The sequence below is a fragment of the Plectropomus leopardus genome, chromosome 10, assembly GCF_026936395.1.
Source record: "Plectropomus leopardus strain MGB_pleo_1.0 chromosome 10, ASM2693639v1, whole genome shotgun sequence".
Classification (NCBI taxonomy): domain Eukaryota; kingdom Metazoa; phylum Chordata; class Actinopteri; order Perciformes; family Serranidae; genus Plectropomus; species Plectropomus leopardus.
Window position 1 is genome coordinate 9,993,733 of NC_142185.1, and position 25,862 is coordinate 10,019,594.

The 25,862-nt window shown below is 39.0% G+C and overlaps 2 protein-coding genes across 2 annotated transcripts in view; one reads left to right on the plus strand and one right to left on the minus strand.

Moving 5' to 3' along the window:
• Positions 1 to 9: 9 nt before the first annotated feature.
• LOC121949308 (alpha-1,6-mannosylglycoprotein 6-beta-N-acetylglucosaminyltransferase A-like) lies at positions 10 to 17,638 on the minus strand. The gene is made up of 19 exons (XM_042494965.2): positions 17,495 to 17,638; positions 17,252 to 17,333; positions 16,250 to 16,315; positions 15,823 to 16,029; positions 14,981 to 15,196; positions 13,290 to 13,366; positions 13,034 to 13,123; positions 12,815 to 12,868; positions 11,642 to 11,818; positions 10,754 to 10,923; positions 10,348 to 10,476; positions 8,068 to 8,201; positions 7,404 to 7,537; positions 6,855 to 6,998; positions 4,715 to 4,861; positions 4,464 to 4,577; positions 4,256 to 4,330; positions 3,995 to 4,152; positions 10 to 2,359 (listed from the first exon to the last, which is right to left on the minus strand). Exons 1-19 carry the CDS (start codon positions 17,585 to 17,587, stop codon positions 2,158 to 2,160), a joined length of 2,469 nt encoding a protein of 822 aa, XP_042350899.2. The 5' UTR covers positions 17,588 to 17,638; the 3' UTR covers positions 10 to 2,157.
• Positions 17,639 to 22,681: 5,043 nt separating this feature from the next.
• Positions 22,682 to 25,862, plus strand: part of LOC121949092 (polycystin-1-like protein 2) — a 45,922-nt gene continuing 42,741 nt past the window's right edge. Inside the window, exons 1-3 of the mRNA XM_088083858.1 lie at positions 22,682 to 23,086; positions 24,933 to 25,091; positions 25,195 to 25,383. Of these exons, the coding sequence (XP_087939984.1) occupies positions 22,768 to 23,086; positions 24,933 to 25,091; positions 25,195 to 25,383 (667 nt within the window). The 5' untranslated portion in view covers positions 22,682 to 22,767. The remainder of the gene's footprint in view (positions 23,087 to 24,932; positions 25,092 to 25,194; positions 25,384 to 25,862) is intronic.

The window sequence follows — 25,862 nt, forward strand, 5'->3', positions numbered from 1 at the left end:
ACTGCTTTTTATGTGACAGGAGACTGTGAAACACCTTGGGCTGTTATCATCATTACCAGAAAGGTAGTGGCTAAATGCTTTCGTCTGGATCAGGGCTTCACGGTAATGCTCACCCCTGTTAGTTGGCAATTGGTGTGCATGATTGAGTCCCAAAGGCTATGCGGACTAAATGAAGACTAAAATATATTGTTTAATTAATGCTGCATCACATAAATAGTCATCAAATGAATCGAAACATAAGGAAAATTAATTAATGACAGAGGATAATGCAAAGCTGGTTTCCAGGCAACTGTCAAATGGTTGCAGATATGTTGACTGTAAAAGGATTTATTATATACCAACTAAACAACAAACTGCACTGGCTGTTGTAACTAGCCCTTTTATATGTAACTGTTATGTCGCCTTATCCAGGCAACGTGTGATGTCATGACACCTTTGTGTTAGTGTTATTGTAGTTTTAACACTTTCTTGATGCATGTACAATGCAAGTAGGTTATCATGATCAATAGGGGAAAGATCCAAAGCACCAAAAGAAAACACTGACAAAAAGGGAAACACAATAGCCCAATAGAACAACACCCCACATGTGCCTGGCAACCTCCTTCCTTGAGATGGACAAAAAATAAATATATTCATAATAAGATAAAAAATAATGAAAAATAAACAAATAATATAAATTAATTAAAAAAAAAATACTAACCCAATTGTTGATAAAGCCATTGTAAACTGGCTAATAAATTAAATTTCAATTCATCTGCAATACATGCCAATATTCTGGCATCAGGCAATAAAAGTCTTATGAATCCTAATCTGGTAGGGTAACAGACAAGTTCTGAAAATGATTTTAAAAGGAATAAAATATATCCAAAAATGGATGTTGTTTCTTATAGAATGAGTCTGCTGAACATTTTCAGGGTGAACTTAAAGGGGAACTTAAACCATTTTTAAAATTCATACATTTTATTCCTATGATCTAAAACAGTCCAAAAAATATCATTTAAAAAAAATAAAACTCTATCCCAAATCGAAAACCAGAGTGATGTAACTCAAATTTGTCATAGGGTATAAAGTCTGGCTGCTCAATAAACAATTAATGGTAAAAGATAGATAACACTGAGAGCAGCCAAGGGAATGTTCTGAGTATATTGGTACATTTTCTGTTTTGTAACTTGGAATACTGAAAAATAAGAAAGTTTATTTTGGTTTATATATCCATATATGTAAAGAAAACAAACATGTTGTGTATCCACAAAGATCAGACTCCCATTCATTGTGGAGCAACTCCAGACTTAATACCTGATGACATCACAAGTTTTGAGACTTACATCTCTGGTATTGAGTAGGTTACATTCACAAACATTGATTATACTTCCAAGGCCATGGATATAAATCTTTATTTTAGGTGGTGTTCCCCTTTAGCAAACATAGTGAACATGGTGTCACTAAACCATTTATTTTCAGTCTTCTCTGCACACCTGTTTTGCTTTAGTCTTGTTTGCTCCACCACTGTGGTCCCTGCCACACCTTTGATTGTTAGCCAATCCCTGTGTTTCCCTCCTTTTCCCTGTGTCCACCTGCCTCAGCTGTGTCTCATTCTTGTGATTGGGTCCCTGTGTATATATACCTGTGTGTCTCCCCTTGTTCCCTGTCAGTTAATCTGTTATCCTCCCTGTTGATTATGCTGTGTTTGCTGCTTTTTTCACTCTTAAGTTCTTCCTTGTCATCCTGGATTTCTTTTTTTTTTAAATTTGGATTTCATTTCTGTTTTGGTTACCTGTTTTTTTGGGGTTTTTTTTTGACATTTTCACCAGCATTAAAGTTCACTTTTTGTTTGAACCCTGTTTTTGCCTTTTTTATTCTGCATTTGGGTCCACATCTGAGCTCATACATGACAGGCTTGTTTCCCATGTTTGTTTGTTGTTTTTTTGTTTGTTTGTTTTTGCATGTTTTTATTTTTTTAAGAAATTAAACCAATTGGCTCAGGGTTCAAATGTTTAAATACTTGTGAAAGGTATATGAAAGCAGCACAAGAAAAGTGCTCTTGATCCAGGTTTCAAAGGGTTAACTCCTCTGAAATAACTGTTGTGTTTGTGCTATTGTAATAACGGGAACCATTGACCTGTCTGTACATGTAGGGTTTTGTTTTCCATCCAGCAGTTAGACACATGCTTTGCATAAGGCTATTTGGTCCTTAATGTAGTCTCTGCAGGGGCAGACACGAATCAAGGCCGGGTCTGACCTCACACAGCTGAAGAGCAGGGAGTCGGACTGGAACAGACAGTGTTTACTGCTGCTGTTGTAGGCTGGAAACACCAAATGACTGTCAGAAAGCTCAGATGTTTGACAGTCTACACTGTATCTGGAGAAAAACAGACAGAAGAAGAAATCATCAGCAACTTTGTATCAGCCATAATGTCATAAAGCATGTAAATCAAAAGGTTTTGGAGGATGGTGTCATCTTCAGCAAGCTCCACCTTTCAGTTTAGTATAATTACATATTAGGTACGGGTGGTTTGGATTATGGCTTCTGCTGTTCTGTCAGCACCAGCAATGCTTTACCTATACAAAGCTTTAGTGTAGAATTTGTCTGAAAGGCTCAAGTCAAATACAGGCTAATTGTTTGCTTTTCTGTTTCCTTTTAACTTGAGAGCTAACTCTGACACCAGCTAAAATTGGAAAAAAAAATGTCTGTGCTATTAAGCAGTGATGAAAAGGCTTCCTGCGTTGGCTAAGATATATTTCACAGTAACTTTGAACTTGTGTACAGTATTTGTGTTTCCCACCAAAGTGCATAGAATAATTTGTAAAGCAGTCCATTTTTTGAGTTGGCTGAGATCAAAAAGTGAATATGACTGTTTCTTCTCTGTAGTTGTCAGCTAGAATCTTTTTTAAAAACTATCCTCTGCACACCATTGCTATATCACCCCCTGTTTTTGGGTTATTTTGACTTGTATGGCGAAAAACTATTCAACAATACCCCTAACTGTGGTTAGACTCTGGATTAGTGACACCCCAGAATGACGCCAAATAAACTGGCCTGATTCCACCTCCTGACACTGCCATCACATTGTCAAAAATGACCTGACCCAGCATTGGCACAAACTCGGCATGTTGGAAGAAATAAGCTGGGCTGCGTCCAATTGACTAAAGTAACAGAAAATGAATGATGTCCCCAAAACAGGCCAAATAATCTGGCCTGACACTGATAACACTGATCCATTATCAAAAATAATTTTGCCCGGCATCGACACAAACGTGGCATGCTGTAGAAAATAAGTTAGGCCCTGTCTAATTGCTTGACTCAGCTGAGACTCGGGATGAATGATAACCCAGAATCCAGCCAAATAAACTAGCCCAATTTTGATTGCCGACGATGCCACGGTAATATACATCCCAAGTCGTCGCATTTTCCCGCTTTGCCAGTTGATTTGCTGCTGGATGCTGCAACCAATATCAGCATGTCAACAATAGCACATAGTTAGGATTAAGCAACAAAAGAATGTGGTTAGGTTTAGGAAACAAATATCATGGTTTGACTCTATATGCAGGAAGCAAACACCAGGCTCCTGGGTGAAAGTTTGAGGTCTGTTGGACCGATCCACCCCTGCTCTCACCCTCCCTTTCAATTCTTTATATTACAGAGTTACAGGCAGTGTTTCAAACTGGTGTAGTTCAGCTGCATATCATATGGTCAAAATAGGTTCTGTGGGGCTGCATTATCAACTGATACCAGCTATCCCACTTCAGCATTTAGCACCAGGTGCCATCTGGCCATCTGCCAGATTATCATGACACAGCAAAAGGTTCTGTCCATGACATCAAACCATCATACCTTCCTGAAATCACAGCAAAGTGGCAGTATCTGACAACTTTGGAATAAGAATGGGCTGTTACAACACATTTCAAACCAAGTTTCATACACAAAGGTATGAAAAGAAATTAGGACTTGTGTTACTGGATTGATCTCCACACAAATCAACATGTGTATACTTACTTGGCAAGATTTTCAGCATTGTTAACATGCGGGAAGAATGCAGGTTCACATATCAGCCCCGCCCTCTGGCATTCCTGTTTACAGGACATGTTCACCTTTGCCTCAACAACTTGGAGTGCGCTCAGTGGGGGCCAGCTCGCTGTACTACTGCAGAGGTCCTGAGGTAAATATGACAACAAGATGAGAGAAAAAAATAAAAAAGTAGAATAAAAAAAATAAGAATTACAAAAATAAAAAAACAGCATCCGAAATTCTTCCAACCTGTTTCTCAATCAGGCTGTTGACCCTTTGGAGCATCCCTTCACAGGAAAACTCATAGGGAAGGTATGGCTCAAGCTGAAAAGGATATCCAAATACTACATTAAAAGATATATTATAGAATAATTGCAGTTCTTTATTCATTAAGCTGAGTTTTTCTATATTTCCACTTTGCTCTTTGGATACGTCACCATATTTGGAGGGTTCTTACAGTCTGATTGAGGATAGAAGTGAGAGCTCTCTCCACATCTGTGGAGTTATGCATATCTACCATCCAAACATAGGGCTCTCCTATGGCTTCGGCATAAGGATGCTGGGATGTCACCTGTAACACAAACAAGTAAATTGAGTGATAGAGTACACCAGCTATTTGTTTAAATCTCTATAAAAACATGCATCATTTATCATTATCATAGAAGTGTTTATCAGCCCATGGTAAGTGTCTAAGCTTTGATCCCTGACCTCTCGGATGTTGGGTTTTCCCTTGAAGAAGTCAGTGTTAAGGCTACTCTGTGGCGGGTATAACCTGGGGTTCAGGAAAGCACAACCATTGGCTATTGCCTCCAATGGGGCGGGGCCTTCATATGGGAAAGACAATCCAACAAAAACCTGCAACAGAAAACAGTTCATGTTTATGTTAAAAGCAACATATAAAGAGGTAACCTCATGTACTGCTTTGCTGTCACCACATGGGGCCAGCAACGCCAGGAAAATAAATGATGAACCCAGGTCCCACAGTCAGTGTTCTAACAGTCTGTGCAGGGAGGGATGTCATTATAAATGAATGTTTTAGAGCCACACTGAAGTAAAAAATCAAATGATTTGGGAAAAACAGAAAGTGACTTGGAAAAAGTGCTTAAAATGCAAAATTCTGTAACATAATTTTAAATACAGAATTATGATGATTAGAATTACAGTTTCTCCCAACTTTTAAAAATTCTTTTTCTAAATGTAGTAATGTCTTGCAATTTGTGGAATGTTTTTTACCAAATTGCTTGTTACCTTTTTTACCCTATGTCTTTGAAATACATCAAACTGCCGTTGGGCCTTTTTGCACACAGTAAGCAGCAATCTTGCATAGTATACCTTTATATACAGAATATGTACTACTGTTGAACAGCATGTTGTTACGGCTGTGAGTGTTCTGTGATGTTATTACTTTTCTCTGGACAAGGTGACGAGGTGCACCTGCTCTGGTGAGGAGCAGCTTAAGAACTTCCAGCAGCATAGGGGAAGACGCTTCTGCTGTTGGGACTGCTGGACTTGTTGCCTTTTGCTTGGGATTTTTATTGTCTTACTTGAAAGTCATAGTTCCAAAACCAATGAGCGACATCACAGGTACATCCAGTCATCCATCCATCCATCCATTTATTTTCATACAGTCAAGTTTCTACCCTTCTACCCAGAAGGTCAAACCCTTATACAAGTCAGAGGTTATGGTGTAAGAGTTGAGTTTCTCATTCGGAGGAGGGTGGATGGTGTAACACCATAAACAACCAGCAGGCAGCAGTAGACTACTGTTTGAGAACAACAGTGTTTTTTAAAGATAACTCATGACACATCTAGTTCTGTTTACAGCAGCTAAACTGTGAGGAAAACATGTTTTCCTCATACTAACTAAGTATTTTTCTGTACCTAAACCTAATCACATGTAAACCACGGTGTTGCCTTACGTTTTAACTTGCTACACATGAAACTTACAAATGTAATGGTTTGCAGGAACTTTCAATGCCAACATTTATTCTGGCCATGGGTCGATTCTTCCTGTGGTTCTCAGGGAAAGTGAACAGTAAACACATATGCCCTCACATACTGTACATAATTACATTCAAAACAACAAGGTACAGTTCTACTTTACGTCATTATATAAGCAACAGTACTGCAGCATAAACAATGTTATCAAATATCCAACAACTATGAACACAACATAGACTGATATGCTTCAACAACTGTTTTTGTCATAATAAGCTATAGCCCTGTGACAGTCAGAAAAGCCTTGAATTGAAACTCTCTTTGGGAATAATTTGATTCAAGGATTTTGACACGAAGAACTATGGAGGATTTTATTGAATGCTGCCCTGCAGTACACAGTTTTCGAAAAAGTGTTCTGTATTGTAGAAGAGGTACCCTTCAATGGTTCCTTGTCTACTTTAGTGTTATCCCAGGTAAAGGTTGGTCTCTGAGAGTAAGTTTTTAAAAGACAGTTGACCAGTCTTTCTTCCACCTACGGTGAGGACAGAACGGCATGCATTCCCTCGACCTGCATTGTGCAGTCTGCTTTTGATGGTCTTGAAGATAGAAATGGGTTAAACATTTTGATAGCTCTTCCCATGTTTGGTATGATTTTGTCTACATGACATGATAAAGACATTTGTGGACAAAGGTTATCCACAAGTGTTTTGTCCTTTTCTTTGTCTCCTTCATCAAATTAGAGAAAGTTTACCACTTTAAAGGGAAGCTATGCCCATTTTCATTCTTTGCATGTCTGTAGGATGGACATTATGTGTCTGTTTTTCTTGTGGGTGTAGATAGATTACTTAATTATGGGTGAAAAAAATACTATTATTATCCAGCAGTGGGCAGTAAGGAGACACATACTGACCTTGCTCTGTCTCAGCAGGGTCTGAACTTCAGTGCCTTTGACAATGCCGTGGTTTTTCACATATTTTGGAATCGTAGCACTGCTATCAACTGTCCCATGGACCTCCAAGTACTTGTGGATAATGTCCACATAAGCCTCTTTACCCTGTTGTGAAACAGCAGAGGAAGCAAAGGGTGACTTGCTTGGAAATCAATGGATGTGGCACCAATTACACCTGACAAGTGTGTATTGGAAGGAGATTACTGAATGAAACTGAGGGAAACAATAAACTTCTAAACAACCATAAGATAGAATGAGGTGACATATATGAAGTATTCTCATGACATATAACAATGTAAAAAAAAAAAAACACAATGTGAAAAAAACAAGATTAAAGGGCCCTTCAGTATTTCCCTTTCATTTCAAAACTTATTCACCAATTGAAAATTTTAAAACTTTTTTCTCTAAACACTCTTTTACAAAATCAGTATGGGTGCCTCAAGAGATAACTCTTACAGAATACTTTCCAGAAAATAATGTAATTTTATCTATCACAATTTCATTCCATACCTTCCAAAATGTGCCTCTCTTGCCATACACAAGTGCCTGGTTTTGTCTTGAGGTAGACTTTAACAGCTCAGCTTGTTCAGAACTCAGCTGGTGCTGCACCACAAAGCCCAGGAATGTGTTGTCTGGTGTATGAGCTGCTCACAGTAAGAGACACACATCACATCAATTAAATCAGGATACATCAATTAAAAGAGGTATTAAAAAAAGTAGCCATGTCTGTTCTCCATGCAAAATGCAATGATTAACCAAAACATTAGAACCACCAGTTGATAAATTAATACCACTGATCAAATATTACAATGCAATGTTCTGCTTGACACGCTCCACTTTAACACTTGCTCTTGAGCTCCGTGTAACATTCCTCAAGCCATCCCTGAAGAGATTTTATAATGTGGCATGTTTCATTGTCCTGCTGGGGGGTGCACTGCCATCAGGGAGTGCCATTGCCATGAGGGGGGTACTTGGACTGTAACTGGGTGAGTGGAGCATATCAAGTGTAATCCACATACATACCCAGACCCAGGGTTTCCCAGCAGAACATCACATTATAACGAAATGATCAATGTTGTTCACTTCACCAGCCAGTGGTTTTCATGTTCTGGATGATTGGTGTATGTAAATGACATGATTAGCTGTTGGAAAAGGAAAAGAAGCAGAAACATACGGAACATGGTGTAGAATTGCATTGGGATCAGGTGCAGGCTGCCAAATGGACTACTAAGGTTGTGCTTTTTGGCCCAACCTATGTGATTAAAGTCTGGCTCAGTGCCGAAAGTGTCCAACACACGAATCTTGCACCTGATCAACAGACACAAGTACATACTCATAAACATGTCACTACTCACAAACACACAAACACACACACACACACACACACACACACATATATATATGGGAATATTATTGAACATGGAATTCCAAATCAGAGTTGCTATAAAAGCCTTCACAGCACATTTTCAGAGACACTTGATTGAGAGTTGAGTGCCAGAAACTGAATGTCCCAATACAATAATGACCAGTAAGAACCATTTGTATCTATAATGTACTTTCTTTTTGTCACAGTTTGCAAGGAGGACATGTGAGGTGCAGAGATCTAAATGGTTCTATTTCCCACTACTGAAAATCTAAAAATGTCATATTATTTTACATCTATCTTCCTTCATGTCATCTGTCCCCTTCCTTTCCTTAAACATGACAAAAGCCTGCTCTGTAATCTTTTCCTTCTTTTAGTCCTTCTCTGTTTTGTTTCCTGTTACTCAGTACCTTCTCTGACACTGTCTTTTATTTCATGACTTTTTCCAACCCACTCCATCTTTTAAGGTCTCGGACTGTGACTTGGTCCTATTCCTCTCTATGTGGTAAAATTAGATCGTTTGTTATAAGAACAGACACTTTCGTAGAAAACAGTAATTGCCCCCAACAGGTTTGAACTCAGATTCATCCAGTCCCTTCTATTTCTGAAAATCTTGCCGCAACCACTTTACTTTCTGTATCCTCTGTGCCAGTATAATCGCCAATTGACTCATACTCGACTCTTCGCTCTGCTGACCTTCTCGCTTGACATCTTCCTCATTGAATGAGATCTTCATTTCATCTTTTTAACTTTCTATTGCTCTCCTGAACTCATCTTTGCTTGTCTGTAGCAAAGCAACTGTGATGAATCTTGGTCTTTGATTATTTTTTAAATATACTCGGATCACCTACAAGAGCACACAAAAGGACCAAAAGACTGTTTGTCGATTTCTTCTTTTTTTGACATATCTCAGCATTGTGTCCTATTATATGTATGAGTTGTTTAAACATCATCCCATCTTGCCACATGTTGCTACTTTATCAATGGACTTCTACATCTAAATCTAAATCTTACTTTTAAGCATCCTGCATCTGCTCTTTATGTTCTGGGATGCCACTACCATGATGTCAGCACAAGCACATAGTGGCATGATGCTGCACGTGGTTATGTTTAGGCAACAACCGCACATAGCAACAAAGGCCGGAACATCAACAAATGCACATGCTGGCAAGGATGGTTAATTTTAGGTGATAAAGTCATGGTTAGGATTAGGGGAAGGAGGCACATGGTATAAGGCATAGAAAAAAACATCACATTCAAATGGGAAGTGAACACCTGACTTCCGCATCATAGTTAAGGTGTGTTTGACCTATTTACCTCACTTCCCATCCACCCGTAAAAGCACTCTCAGGCTTTTTATGTTATGTTGTTACAGGCTGCATTTCTAACTGAAGCCGTCCTGCCATGCCTCATGTGCATGTGACAGGTTCCATCCAGCCATCCGCCGGCGTATAATAACACCGCAACTGGTTCTGTCCAGCCATGTTCTCAGCTCGTCCAGCAGCATTATGCTCATGCAAAAGGTGCCTTTTGCCTTTGCACTCTTAAGCCAAATGGACTTTGGCCTTAAGAGTAACAGGAAATTTAAAGGCAAAAACCATTCGGTTTGCAGAAACAAATACATTAAATATAGTAGGAGATAAAACTTGTAAATTTGCTCAAATCACATTTACTGTTTACTGTTTATTTATTTATGTTTTTTGGTTGTCAAATGTGAGTCCGGCACTTTTAATGGCATTATTACCTTGTCTCTACTCATATTTCGAAACAATATGTGTACCATATCAATAAATGTATTTCAATTTTTGAATGACGTCTCTTCTGATTGAAATAGTGTCATTATTTTTATCAAGGGACCTTCTACAGTTGCTAAAACAAAAGCGAATGGCATTTAATCCTTTGAAGTATAATTTTTATTAGGCATCACTTTATGAACTCTACCAACTCTATCACTAATGCTGTATGTGTAAGCATTTCAGTGTTAAAATGATGAACCAAACACACTTTACAAAGACACGTGTCCATTCTCTCACTCTTATGTCACTCACAAGCACTTTTAAATAATGTCAGGACCAGGGCCCAGATGCTCACCTGTATTTGATCCAAGATGCGTTTAGTATTGCCTGAATCTGTCTGAGGCCAATAATGTCAGTATAGATCAAGTCTACTTCCACTTTTGACTGACGAGGTGGGCAGCCACCTGTCTTAACCCCTAGAAAACTAGAGAGAGGTTAACAAGAGAATGGATATACAGAAATAGAGTGAATATACAACAGTAGCAATTGAGGTAAAATTATGGAATGACTGTAAATGTATGTGAGTGTACACATAAACTAGTTATAACTGCATAGTTTTTAATCAAGAGCATAATCTATGATTCATATGATGCTATTTTCAGACATAATCATTGCTTTAAAATGTCGTATTTCCTATTCCAATTCATCTACCTCTAGGCAATGACATCAGTCGCCCTGGTAGAAAGTGTGTGCATACTCACTATTTGAGGTCGGGTATGGAAGCCGTAAGGTGAACATGGTGGCCCAGGATGTAAAGTGTGGAGATGAGGTCACTCCACTGGACTAGCTCCCCAAGGGGACCCCCACTGAAGGCAGCCTCTGCTATTCTAACATGAGATTCATCTGTAACTGCTCCAGGATGCACCAGAATCTGGGGAAGGGTAGAAGTTCATGAACAAAATTCAATGACAAATGTTCTCTCTCCCATGTATGATGCTTTTCAATTTGTTATAATTCAACTAAAATAACTGTTTTAATGCTAACACAGTTCCAATACCATTATTTAATCAAGTGCATTGAGACCAAAGAAAGGGATCTCGGATTCAAAAGCAAATCTTTTAAAGATTGCAGAGAAATTTGGCCATTGTATCCTTCTGGGCATTTAGGGATAGAGTGGCTGCTCTGATGGCTGATTTACTGCATGGACAACATTAAGTGCTCCTGTAATGCAATGGAAGGCCAGTTTAGTTGAGTATATGATTCATATATACAAAGCTCTTATCCCGGTGTTGATATGACTGAAATGAGAGCCTAATCTAAGGAAGCTGGGAGGCCGCCAGCTCTAAAAGCATCCTCTTAGAAGAAATTAAAATGTCTCCATTCCATGAGCATCATTATGAAGCTGTTTATGCCACATTGGAAAGAAAAATAGCAGAATCAAAACTAATAAGCTACAGAGTAAGCTACAGCATTAATGACCATTAGGGTGGCTTTTGTTTCAAAAATGACTGTGAATTTTGAGTGGAATTTCATCCCCCATCATCATTCTGCCATGTGAGAAAAGAGAGCTCTGTAGGCAGGGTATAAATAAATTACAGAGGCGGTGTCAATTAGCATTTCAATCACAACAGTTGGGAAGTATACATTACCTGTTTGGCTTTCCTCTCTGTGAGGTTGTATTTGGCTGAAAGAGAGCGTCCAGCCTCGACCCAGATCTTCTCCATACTGCCAATTCTTTGGCGAATCCAACGAAACTGGACTCTCTTGTCCAGAGGGGGGTACAGATCTTTTAGACTTTCCCGTACCACTGCATGGTCAGACCCTGCCTGGATTCATAAAAAAAAAATCATAATGCTTATTACCTCCACCAAAGAGGTTATGTTTCCAGTTTAGGTTTGTTTGTCTGTTTTGAGAGTGTAACATGAACCAAGGAAGAACTCAATACATTTTGAAACAGATCTGAATCAAGGGGGCAGACACACTACAACTTATTTTTTACCTAAACATTGCAAGATAGGGCATTTGGCTTAGATGGAAGTCTATGCCTTTAAAAAGCCCTGACACACCAAGTCAACGGTCAACCATCAATCAACGTTGGGCCCTCTGTGGGTGTCTGTTGCCCCAGCTTTTGTGGTTTGTCTCGCCCAGTTGGCATTCCTTGTTTTTTTTTTACTTTGAATCAAGACTGCGGAGCACATCTGTGAAATTACTCTGATTGGCAGTTCAGCTCAGAACATGAGAAAAGGAATGAAACTGAAGAAAGTAAATAAAGGGCTAAAGTCAAAGGGGAGTGAGGATAAAACAAACTAGTTAATATCATTTTTTTAGCCTTTTAAGCTCTTAAGCAGAAACATTTTTGCAATGATTCACGTTATTGCTTGCATGTTCTTTGAACATCGGCTCGTGTTCTTCCAGTTTCCTTTTTTGAATGAGGAATATAGATGATCATCGCCTGCTGCTATGGAGAGTTTTTTACTCTCGCGCAGGTGCAGGATTTATGTGCAGATTCATGTGCAACATTTGGCTGAGACGCAGGTGACATGAGGCGATGCAACAGTCTGCTTTTGTCACTGCTTGCTCTTTGATGTCAGTTTTGTGTGTCTGGGCCTTAAGTGCCTCTGTAGTTCCATAACATTTTGTTGGTTTGTGTTGAATTTATGAATTCCCTCACAGCACAATGCCCTCTTACCCTTTTAGAGAAACACTGTGGTTAAGCAGGTCTACAAAGATTACACGCACACACACACACACATACACATACAAGCATTTTACATGCACTCAAGTAACATGCAATCTTAACATTCTTGGGCTTTTGCATTTACCTTTTCCTCTACTGGAATAACTCGGCCTGGAAGCACAGGACACCATGACTCTATCTGAACAAAACACAGAAGGAAATAGGTGGTAGTTACACCAGCAACAACTGTATCCTTTTACCATAACAAAATTGAGCTTTGATTTGATTGATTTTACTGAATGCAATGAGGTGTTCACTGGGCAGTGTTACTGTGTGATATTTAAGCTTGAATCCACTTTCGTACCTCACTGAGGTAGATGAGGTTGGAGCACAGAGATCCATTCACCCCATGAAGACTGTAGCAAGGGTCAGACTTCCAACTTCCCTTCATCCACTGGAGAATCAACAAGCCACAGTGAGTCAAGATTGCTGCTGTATCTTCCATATTTTTACCTCTTTGCATTATATCCAGAAATAAATGCATTTGTTTCAAAGCATACTGACAACATGACTGATGAAGCCATCCATGCTATCCATGATAGGATAAAGAAATGTGTTACCTTCAATTTCCCCATACAATCTGGATATCCATCCAATGGTGGGAGTGGGCAGTTTTTATCCTCTTCGATTTTATCATCTACAAAACACACAAACAGTAGCATGTTTGCTCATTCAGAGATGCTCTGTTCATTAAAGTGTATTTTCTTTATTTTGATCAGTATTCATTTATATTTTAATTCTGAGTCCAGTTAGAGGTATTATTGGAATTTGTGTGGGATGAAGTGGGAGATATTGCCACTAATGTTAATAAAAAAACATTTTCTTTCAGCCAAGGTATTAATTTTAATTCAAGGCATGTTGAGGAAGACAACCTTCATGCTTCACCAACTGTTTACAGGAATGGTTTGTACATAATTCTCATTGGATAATTGAAAAAGTTTCAGCCACCTAAGGCTGCACTCTTAACCACCCTGTAAAATCTCATGAAGGGACATTGGTTGAACAATGTATTCAAATTAGTCTGAGGCGAGGCCAAGTTGTTTTTTTTTTCACATTTCAGGAGTAGTTGCAGGCATTACAGCCATTCCTGCGTATAAAAGAAAATGTAAAGGCTTTTGTAAAAGCAGGCTTAGAATCCCATTGCACATCGCAACCTGTTTCTCTAAACAAGCACAATGATTGCTCTAGAGTATTAGTAATGAAAGAGTCTGTTCACATTTTTTATTAAATAAATTGACCTGCTATTGCCGTGAAGTGGGACTTTATCTAACACATAACAACAGGTCTATGTTTTTGAGGTAACTGACTTCTCATACTTTTTTCACTACAAAGGATTCCTCGGCATAGAATTCCATTGTTGTCCAAAACTGATTAAAAACACAACAGTGGGCCACACCAATCAACGTATCCTTGTACAAGGGTTCGTATGATATCTTACAAAAATGCACATACAATGGTTCATATGGCTTACAAATTAGCACCACATTAATGACATTATATACTGTACTTAATGTAAAGTTACGTACTGAAGTTGATGATGTTCTGGAGGCTAACAAAAGAAAAATTACTTTGGTTATATAATGATCATGTGGGCTTTGTTCAAATTATTGGGCTTTACTTTTTGTACGAACAGTGCATGAAAACTTCCTGCACCGATGCATAGATGACTTTATGATTAGAATTGGCAATGCTGTTGTTTTTTGTTTTGTTCTAACTTAATCCCACAATCGCTGTCTTGCTGTTGTAAATTTAACCTTTCTCTAGTTCCAAATGTGTATAAACACAGCTGAAAAAACTCCCTAACAACAGCACCATTTATTAATTGTTGTGAACAATTGATAAAATCTCGAAAAAAGAACTACATAGCCTTCTTTTTTTATCTGCTTCTACATTTTTGACCCATTTGTACAGATATGCATCTTCAGTATACAGTAGGGAAACTGCAGCACATTGACAGACTAACTAACAATAATTTTTAACTACATACATTTGTTGACAATGAGGAAAAAGAACATCAAATCAGTCGACTGGACAGTCAATAAGGTACTTCTAGCCAAGGTCTTTGTTCTATGATTTTTTTTTTTTTTTTCATATCAACACACGGCATGTTGACAAATCGCAATTCACCACTTATGTGCTGATAAGATTGTAATTGCTTTAAACAATATCTACTGTTTTATCTCCCTGTTAAAAGTGTGCACTTTGGCAATGCAGTTTGAATTCCCCCTTAGATGATTAAGAGTCACATTACCAGTTTTGACTTGTTGGAGTGTCATCTCTTTCTTCTCTGCCTGTAGCTTCAGAAGTTCCTCCAAGTGAGCCACTTGTTGCTGCAGATGGAGTTTGTCAGAACGCAGCTCCTTGATCATCTCATCCCTCATTTCTCCTTTCTCTTTTTCTGCCTCCATTTTAATCCGGAGTGACTGTAATTCCTCTTTGTAGTCCCTCAAGGGAGGCGGGGGAGAGGCTGAGAGACAGAGAGGTTGTTGTGTTAATGTATCCCTCTGCTTTGAACATATTTTTAAGGCATTTACATCTCAAAAGAGCTGTTGAAGCAATTGGCCATACTATGCAATAATTACTCATAGAATATTCAGCATATTTCTATTTTAATTAGATGTAGTGCTTCTTAACTGAAAATGCATTTTAAGCACAATAACTAGTGAGCTGCTCCACTGGATATCATGTTCCTTTATTGTGATGAACATTGGCAGTATGGTTGATTCTTTTCTATCCTATTTACACTGAGTTGCTGCTGTAAATTTACTACAGCACCAAATTTGTATGAATCCACAGCTAAAAGTAGTCCCTAACAATAGCGCTTTTTATTTATTTCAAAAAACATTTCCAAAAAACTAACAGTGCCCAGCTGTTTTGGGAAACTACTTAGCCTATTTTGAAAACTCAAATATACATTTTTCTCCCATTTGTAAAGATATTGTGTATGTCTTCAGTGGGGAGAGGTAGGCATATCACAACATGCTTTAATTGTATGATCTTCATTATTGTCATGGTAGAGTTTCTGCATTTTAAAACCAGCGACTGTGGGAATACACTCATCATTCTGCTCGTAATTTGACGGATACATTTTACCAGATTTGAGTTTTTTCTCTTCCTTCTCAGCCTGTAGCTTTAGGAGTTCCTCGCCGTGAGCCACTTGTTGCTGCAGCTGGATTTTTTCAGAACGCAGCTCCTTTATCATCTCATCCCTCAGTTGTCCTTTCTCTTTTTCTGCCTCCATTTTAATCTGGAGTAATTGCAGTTCCTCTTGATAGTCTCTCAGTGGAGGTGGGCGAGAGACTGAGAGACAGAGAGGTTGTTGTTGTTGAGTCATGGTGCTTGGAACATATTTTCAAGAATTTATATTAGAGTAATTTCTCATATCAATTAGCAAATATAAAATTTCTAGTTTAATTAGATGAAAATGCATTTTCAATACCATAATAATATTATATTAAGTCGTAAGTGTAGATTTGTGTAGCCGAAGAAAAGAAAAATCCTATCTGGAGTGTTTGCTTACAGTTGTTAGAGTATCCCACAATGTTCAGGAGATCATCCACAAATTTAACAATCCTCGTCATTATTTCTGGGAAAGAAAAGGGGCAAGTGAAAAAAGCAGAGAGAAGAAAAAGTCGAGAAGAAAAGTCAGGAATTTCCCATATAAAGCTCTTCCCATAATAATTATCTGAATTATCTGAAGAGGTCTCTTCCTCTTCGAAACAAGTGGACCAGGTGAATTAAACAAATAAAAAACCGAATAAAGCAATTTCACATCACAAATCAGCGTTTTTCCAGTGCTGTTTGGCATGACGGGAATGAGCCGCTAGCCTAGCACCTGCTTTTGTTTGCTCATGTTTTTTCTCTGATTACTTAAGATCCAGATGTCCAGGAGGTTTTTACCGGAAGCGAAATTATCCTCAAGGGTCTCCACCTCACCAAAATAAATGGACCAAGTGATTTAAACTTATAAAAACACTAATTAAAGCAATTTCACATGAAAAAAATTGGTGTTTTTCTGAAACTGCTTGTCATGGGGGGAATGGCCCTATGTGGATCACATGTATTATTTGTCCTTTCTGGGTTACTGTAGAAATATGGTGGTGCAACATGACAATGTCCATGGTTGAAGAACCCTATGTAGATATAAATGGCTCATTTATGGTAACAAAAACAACAATTCCCAATTTAAATTGATTAAACACCAAAGAAAATGTACTTATTATAATCCATTCCTGCTAATAAAGCCTATACAACTTTAATGTTGCCCTCAGTTCTACAGTGTGCAGTTAAAAATAAAGACGGGTTAATCATTCTCTATTCAAATGAGCCACAGTGGTGACAGATGCAAATTCATCTTAATAAATATAGCCTACCACATTGTAGGTGCATAGATCTACCTTGCCCACATACATCTCATTTGCTTCTCTGTTAAATGGCTATGTGAGGAAGATAGATTGTGTTGCTTGCTGCGATTATTTTCCAACACCCAAAATTTACATTTAACTTTCTCCTCTCCTCTCACCTTCAGCCCTGCCTGTTTCCATCCACACTTTGCCATGTTGCCTCAGTTTGGTAGCACTGATGCCCCGCTGATCAGCGCTGCTCTAAAACCAAACAACAAAACAAAAAGCTGTTAAAAAATAAAGAATTTTTGTCCATTCTGAATGTAAGAGAATGGACATTATTTGTGTATATAGGGCAAATAATAGTGACCTGAATTTATCAAAGTGATGTTTATGTTAAAGGTGAACAAATCAATACAGACCAGGATGAAATATGGTAAACTCAGACACCAGATGAAACCAATGACCATCAGCAAACACACGGTCCTCGACAGAGGACCTTTCGGCTTTCTCATGATTCAAATGGGCTCAGCCTGTTGCAGTAGAGTTGGATGATGGGTGGTGTGGGCCTTGTTATAAACACAAGATTATTTCACATTAAATTCAGCATTTCCTTAATATATATAATTCTACATGTTCAGTGATGATCACCAGTAAAGGACTGTGTGTGATGTGTCTGAGAGAGAGAGAGGGACTTCAATAATTTCTTCTCTCAGGCATGTCATACCATAGATGATGACTGATGTAATGCTTTTTGTTTAACCCTTTGAAACCAGGATCAACACCATTTATATCCTGCATTCAAATGCTTTTTACAAGCTGTTTAACCCTTTGAAACCCGGTTTGAGTTCTTCCAAAGTCAAGGGGGGAAAAGTAGTGAGCAATGTGGCAAGAAATGTCCCACAAATTCTAAAAAATGAGTAAAAGGGGATGAGAAGAGGACCTGAATTATTATTATTTTCTTTAAAGGGAGAAATAAAAAAAAAAAAAAAATAGGAAAAAATGTCCAGAAAACTATTCCAGTTCATTGTATCACCCTGACATTGTGTTTAAAGTATCAAGTATCAGCTCTCTTCTGCACCGTAATGACAAAAAACTTTAACCCTTACCTTCAGCCCGTTCAACAGTCCTTCCAGTATGACCAAATAAAGACAGAGTGACCATAGACTGTGCTCCCGCAGTATCTCACAGATGCAAATAATCTGCACACAGGAAAGCCTCTGAAGCAGAACCCAATAAAACCAGTTTGCCAACCTGTTTCCCTGCATAACTGCAGGTTAAGTTATGTTATATGCATGTCTTTGCAGCCCCTGAGATAAGCCAACCTGTTTTACACGTCTTCAGTGCGTTACACTACTGTTTTGTTTTTGGGGGTCAATGGTGCAACTTCTACTGTACTATATTTACTGAATACCAAAGCAAGCACTTTCACTGGCATTTAGAATTTTTTCTATGAATAAGTCATTAGAAAGCAGAAGGGAAACTTATGTGGAGCTACATTCCATGTACTGAAACTAAGATGCACATGAGGGCAAACAGCCCTTTATTCCCCTTGTTGTTTGTTTCTGAGAATGAAGGTATTCCTGCACTTTACTCAGGGTCCACTATAGGGATGTTAGATTAGACTCTTAAAGATGAACGAGTTCATCTGATTTACAAGCGGGAATTTATCAAAATGACAAGCCCAGCTGTAGATAAGTCCCTTTTGGATTTCACATGCTGACTTTATGATTGCTGCAGCCTGAAATGCCTTATTTTTGGCATCTTTTCTAAAAAGTTGTGGTGCATGTGTGTTTTTATTTTGTTTGTTTGTCTGTTTGTCTGTTGTTGATTTTTTAATCATATGGATGCCAATCATGATATAATGCATTTTCAGAGCCAATATGTGTATTAATTAAAACAAATATCAGGAAAGAAATAGTGCTGGTCAAAAAGTTTTCTTTGTTAGACAGCCAGCCAGGGGGAAGGCAACAGTGAGGTTCACCAGGATGATGAGGTTCACCTGATAGTAACCACAGTGATAACAAGGAGAATAGGCTCCATTACAGATGATGCAGACATAGCAGTAGTTCTAGCATCAGATGAGAGAAAGATGAGAGAATGATGAGAAAGACCAGCATGTGTCCCGACAGCGTGAGGGTGAACCCAATGTGCAGCTTGACACCAGTTGTAACCTTTTCATAGTTTGTAAAGTTAAAAGGCTCAAACAGTTACTCAGTGTAATAATTTGTGCCTAGTGTTCTAAAATGGTCTGGTAAATTTTTTTTTGTTCATTTAAAGTGGGAAGTGTCCACACCTTTGACTTTTGGTGTTACATGGTAAACAAACATCAGGCTCCTGAGTGAAAGTCTAACTCATTTACAACCCTTTGATATACAGACTGTCCCTCTTTCTACAATGGTAGTTGACAGCTGTGTCACAACCTGCGGTGCATATCAAGCCGCTGCAAAGGGTGTGTCTAATGCTGAGATCCACTGACAAAGAGGCACCATTTGTCAAGTTGGGAGTGAGGACGGGCTGCTTTTCACTAAGATCTAGCATTGCTCATCAAGTCAAAGAGTCTATACGGTGTCAATCACAGCTCATGAACTGCTGTAAAACCCTCAAACTAGGCAGCACTGATCACATATGAATCAAAATTTTGTAACTGCATTGTTTATTTCTCACCTTTGGCATACCGTTTACCTGTGAAATGAGAAAGTCTGTGAGTCAGTTGGACACATGTTGAACACAGTCGAATGAAGCACCACCCACGAGCTGCACCAGCTTTCCATCTGTTTTTTTTTTACTTACAATTTTATTCAGAAAATTCAGCGATCATGCTTCTTGGAACAAGCCATTGAATATAAAAACATATCACAATGCAATAAAAACAACATAAAAATAGAGAATCCACAATGTGCACATATCAACGAGCCTTGGACGCATTTATATTTCTATAGAGCCAATCACTGTGACAGAACAGCCTGTTTTCATGCTCTGGTTACAAAAGCCATCCTCTTTTGTTGTACAAAGTGGGTAAAAAGCCTTTTACAAAACACAGTGGTTGCAGCTGTTCACTGCTGTTCACTCACAGCCATCCTAATGGGAATATATTATTTTATGTCACGGCATACTGGATCACCATAAACAAGACTGTTGATATAAAGCTTAAACACACAGATAAAGACAAATTCAATTCAAATTCAATGACTTCCGTTTCACTGGGGTAAACAGACAGAGGGATTCAGACTGAGAGATGGGCTGAGAAGAGTTATTGTACCATGTGAAAAAGCTGCAGGGATAGCTTGAAACAACAAAGAAATAAATATCTGACACCACAAAGTGGACAAATAAATGCAGAGTGATGTGCTTGAATTGCACCCTTACTATGAGCCTCTTTTGTTCTTGTTGTACGTTTTGGATCAGCGTGTGACGCTCCAGAGTGAGAGTGTAGCAAACACGCAGATGTGGGGTGAACAATTAACAAAAAATCTTTTAATGATTGTAATGATGCAAAGGGTAGAGGGACTGGGTAAATGGGAAGCCGGGGAGCGTGAAGGTGGGGGAAGCAGGTGAGGCTGTAGGGAATTGCGGCTGTAGGGTGGCGAGGGAGAGCGTGTGGCTGGTGGTGGCAGAGAGCGAGGATTGTCAGTGGGGAAGAGTGCTGAGTGTGGCTGAGTCCGAAGGTGAGGGGCTGAGCGGCGAGGCACTGGAGCTCGGTGAGGAGAAGCACACTGGTAAGGTGGGAAACAATCTGGTGCCGGAGAAGAGTGAAGCAGGCGTCTTTATACTGCAGGGAGAGGTGATTGGTTATGAACCGCAGGAAGTGAGGAAGTGGAGGAAGTGTGCTGAGAGCTCCAGTCCCAGGAAGCCATGCCCAGCCCCTGCAACACAGGGAGAGAAACAGAAAAAAAAACACCCAGCACACAAAACACCAGACCACCAGCCCCCACAAAGTACCAGGCACCACACAAAGAGCAGCAACAGCATAGTGAATTGGCCAAAGATTGAGGAAAAAGCACATCATTTTTTGCTATTTGGTTGAATTCAGAGCTGCTGCTGTGCAGAACAATCATGCTGGTGCATTGTTGTTTTAAGTTCACAGTTGATCCACTTTTACACTGAGCTGTTTTTAAGGACATGTTCCTATTTATCTTTCACAGAACACGCCAGGAGAACCCTCATCAAAGACAACACATGCTTTTGTTTGTCATAAGTACTTTGTGGAGTACTGAAGATAGGAGGGCAAATAACACTTCAGAAATCATTTGTCACGGCTCCAGCTGTGACTCCAGGTTTTCCTTGTGCTCTTATCCCTTTCTTCCGCATGTTTCCACCTCCCCTGTGTGTCTGTGCTGTGGGTGTGGCTTTTCCCTCACCTGGCTTCTGATTCAATCTCCACTCCTGCCTTAAATCATCTCATCACCATGCAGAATAAGAACCCAGCACCCTCACTGAGTCATTGCCAGATTATTCTGCCCGACTCAGTGATCACCAGAGTTTGCCCTTACACCAACTCGCCACTTCCATGCGACCACTACACCCTGCCAAGCCCTTCTTCATCCAGCAGACCCAGCTCCTCACCTTCCTCTCAGACCTTCCTGCCCCTCCTGTCTCCAGCTTCCCACATTCCCCCAGCTATCTTTTCTAAAAAACCCACCATCATCATCCACCCTTCCATGTTTGAGTCTGCTTTTGGATCCTGAAGAACACTAAGCCCTAACATTGTTATCGTTTCTGCTTTATATATCTTTCATAGTGAGTAAAACAGCCCAAAACCTACAGTCTAACAGATTTATACTAACTGAAAACAAATTGAAAGAAATAAAAGAGGAAAAACATTGCCCGTTCATGTATTTTACTCAGGTGCTCAGGTATTTTACACATTTAACTCACCTGTTTTCTAAATTAAATTTTAATGAAGTTAAAAGTTACGCATCACTCCAGTCTGCGTCACACCCACCCATTGCTCCTCCACAGCTCCACATATGGCCATTTCTGTCTCCCAAACACCAAAATGGCGACGGCAAAAATGCAGAATTAGAGGTTTCAGTCCACAAATCAATGGGTGACATCATGGCAAGTACATTATCTATATGGTCTACGATTTAAAACGTAAAACTGCATCTCTTTCTCTTTAACCTGTCACTTTTATCTGAATAGCATGAATGTAACTTTATTAAAAAAGAAAGAAAGAAAGGAAGGAAGAAAGGAAGAAAGAAAGAAAGAAAAGGGAGTAAGGAAGGATGGATGGATTTAAATATTTCATCTCATAGAGCACAGAATGGTGGCCTTGGCCTAAGTGTCGTTGTGACTCAGTGTGTAAACAGCACCTAGATAACAAAGAAATGTTAAATGACTCATTCATTGATTTTTATAATATAGATCTATAAATCCTTGTCATTAAATGGCACTACTTATTAAAAAACCTTTGGCCCAAGCTAACTTACCATAACAATATAGCTACTCTCCTAGGTTCCCTTTGTTACATCTTTGTCTGTGTACAAAGGTGATGTATTCATTGATTTCTAAAACAGATGACTGCTGGGTAAACACTGAGAGCGAGAGGCTCACGTCTATTTAAAGGCAGGATGTGACCAGTGCTGCAAAGCAGACAAAAAGGATGAAGCAGTGTTACTGCACATATAGCTCCAGGAAGTTGAAAAGAGAGATAAGAGACTGACCTTTGGCTTTTGAAGTGAAAAAAGAAAAGATGTGCTGGACAATTGTGTCCCTGCTGTTCCTGATAACACTCGGCTTTCTGTCTCGGGCTGAAGATAAGATAAAGGCCCCAGTGTCCTGTCCAGGCCACCAGACGGCCTTTGGAGGCTCATGCTATGAGTTTGTGAATCTCCAGCAAACTTTTTTCAGTGCGCAGGCTTGGTGTGAGCAGGGTGGTGGACACCTTGCATTTATCCAGGATGAAGAAACTCAGTATTTTCTTGAAAGACTCTTGGACCCTAACAAGGACGTATGGTTTGGAGTAGCACCCTTTGCCTCTCCAAACCTGCAATATTCTCCAACTGCTGAAGGTAAGAAGTCTGAAATGTGGAATAAAGGCAAGTTTTATTGTAAACTTTGAAAAATTGCTGTCTTGCAGATGTCCATACATCTTTATCCTCAGACAGTTGAGTTGAGTCTACAAACATTTGCAACAAAATGCTTATGAGCAAATCTCACACAGAGTCTATGACTACTACATTTTTGTTTTTGTTTGTGTTTTTGCCCCTCACACATTTGATTAAGTCAGTGAAATAGAATACTCGAACAGTTGTGATTTATTATGGTGCAGTTCCTTCCGATTTATTCTCAGTTGGGTTTTTGCCTGAAAAAAAATGAAGTGCCTATTGAGATATCCTTTTCATGCTCCTCTGTTCAATAATTACAGCCTTCTATCTGGCATAAAGCTTTTTCTTTTCCAACTGCGAAATGAGAAAGCCTTCACACGCTACAGATATTTTGCAAGAAATGAAAAACAAAAATTACAGGATTTAAATGGTTTAACCGGGTTTTTCTTTCTGTCTCCATTTAGAATAGAGGTGCTCTGTGCACATGCTGTCTCAAAAACAAAATGACCATTTATCCTATATAGGAAATATTATCCCAATCTCAACCTTCTAAGAAAGTCTTTTAAAATGATGTACAAATTATTGTTGAATAACTATTACACGGTTTAGAGTAAGGATATACTGTACTGCCTCTTAATACTGGTCCTCCCATGGGCCAGTTTTAAATGATTTTAATTTCCTTCGTTTCTTGTACACTTATGTTTTAAAAAACTTTCTTACTCCCACAGAAACCACACTTATTGAACTTGTCAAGCCCAATAACGATAACACTGTGTCATCTTTTAATATAAAGCAAAAATGTTTTATCCTGCTTTTACTTTTGCTATCAGGCAATGTCCAGCCCAATCCAGGCCCTAGGTATAATTGGTGTAAATGTTTGGAGCCTCATCCCAAAACTGGATTTTGTTAAATATGGATCCAGTCAACCGACATTGACATTCTTATTTTGTCTGAAACATGGCTTAACAAAGTCTCTCACAAGGATATCTCTATCAAAGGTCATAATGACTTCCGCTGTGATCGCCCTAGGAAAGGAGGAGGCATGGCTATTTATATAAAAAATTAATTCCATGTTACCCCCCTATCCTCCATGTCCATCAGTCAGCAATACAAACTTCTTGCCTTAAAGCTTGAATTCATTCAGGGGCATTCTATCACTATCATAGGTTTAAAACTTTAATGATCAAGCTTTTCTTCAGAACTTGGCCTTTTTTGAGTGGAGCAGACTCTCTCTCTGATGATGTGGAACTTGCATGGAAATACTTTTATGATGAATTCCTGTTTTTAATAAACAAACATGCTCCGCTTCGTAAATTTAGGGTAAAGGAACAAAACAATCCCTGGTTTTCCCATCTGTGACTTTGTTGCCTAATCCTAATCCAGCATGTGCATTTTTTGACATCGCTGTAGCAGCAACCTGGAACGTCAACAGTAGACGCAGAAGAATACCTAAAATGTGATATGTAGATGTGCAAGTCCACAGCAGAGTGGCAACATGTGGTAATGAGATGGGATGAGAACATGTTGGGCTGCTCTAACATGTTAACACAGACACTGGAATAAAAAAAAACAACAAGAGGTTCTGTGACGCACACATGCTGCTCACATAAGGGCAAAAAGGTCAGGAGTGTGTTTGAACTGCCCACAAAAGTGTGATTCTGTTTGTAGATTCTACGAACAAAAACACCATTGATAAGATGTTGGAGAAAATATGCGATCTTTATTACCACGGATAAGGTCATTGTACTTAGAGGCACTTGAGCTCAAACTGGGCATATATATGTTAATCAGTGTTTTGTTCCATCCTCAGGTGCGCTCTTTTGGCTGAATGGTTCTTATATCACCTATTCAAACTGGGTGAGCAGCCCACAGCCAGGAGAAGGTTACGGACACATATTGAGAGACTCAGGCTTCCAATGGAAAGCCACAAAAGACTGCAACAAAAAACTGCAATTTATCTGCCAGTTTGGTATATATTCAGATTTTTTTTAGTTTTTGTTTTTAAACACACCATACAGAATCACTTTATGATAAATCACCACGTCACTGTAATGCTTCTATATTTTTCTTAGACTCTGGCAGATCCATTGTGTGTGCTGGTCATGACACCACTCTGCAGTGCGGTCCCGGTCATGTCTTAATGATAGATGGTAGCTTCTACGGGCGTAAGAACATTCATTACTGTCGGTCTGTGCTGTCTCCACCAACAACAACCACAGAACGTCAGTGCGGCTGGGTGGATGTTGTAGAGTCAATAACAGGTAAAACACTTTTTTTTGCATTTAATGAAAACCTAAATTATTTTCACATCATTTAGTTGTTAAACTTGTTATAATTGATTTTTGAACGTATACAATTATCTAATCTGGAGCTGTTAAAGGAACTGATATCCACTAATAACCACTCTCTGCTTCATAATAGCTCCTTTTAGTTTATTTGCTGGACACAATAGGGAAAAAAAGGAAAACAGTACTGATGCTAAATGAGAAGGTTCTGCATGGATGAAAACTGTAATGAAAATCAATCCACCGTTGAAGGAAGTGATTGCCAGATATCACAAAGCACATTGTTGTCTCACTATCAACCATTATTTGCCGAGAATGACTGGCCGTCAGGATGTTTATGGAAGACAAAAAGCCAATAATAGCATAAACGCTTAATAGCCTTGAAAATACATCAGTAATACTCATCTCTTTTAGAGTAAATATTGACTCGTGCATTTAGCTGATGGTAAGAGCAG

Excerpts from the sequence above, each read along its gene's own strand:
- LOC121949308 (XM_042494965.2), bottom strand. The coding sequence starts at position 17,587 with ATGAGAAAGCCGAAAGGTCCTCTGTCGAGGACCGTGTGTTTGCTGATG. Across the intron at positions 16,316-17,251 it reads GGAAACAGGCAGGGCTGAAG|AAATAATGACGAGGATTGTT; the intron begins GTGAGAGGAGAG and ends TTTCTTTCCCAG. Across the intron at positions 4,862-6,854 it reads CCCTGCTGAGACAGAGCAAG|GTTTTTGTTGGATTGTCTTT; the intron begins GTCAGTATGTGT and ends TTTCTGTTGCAG.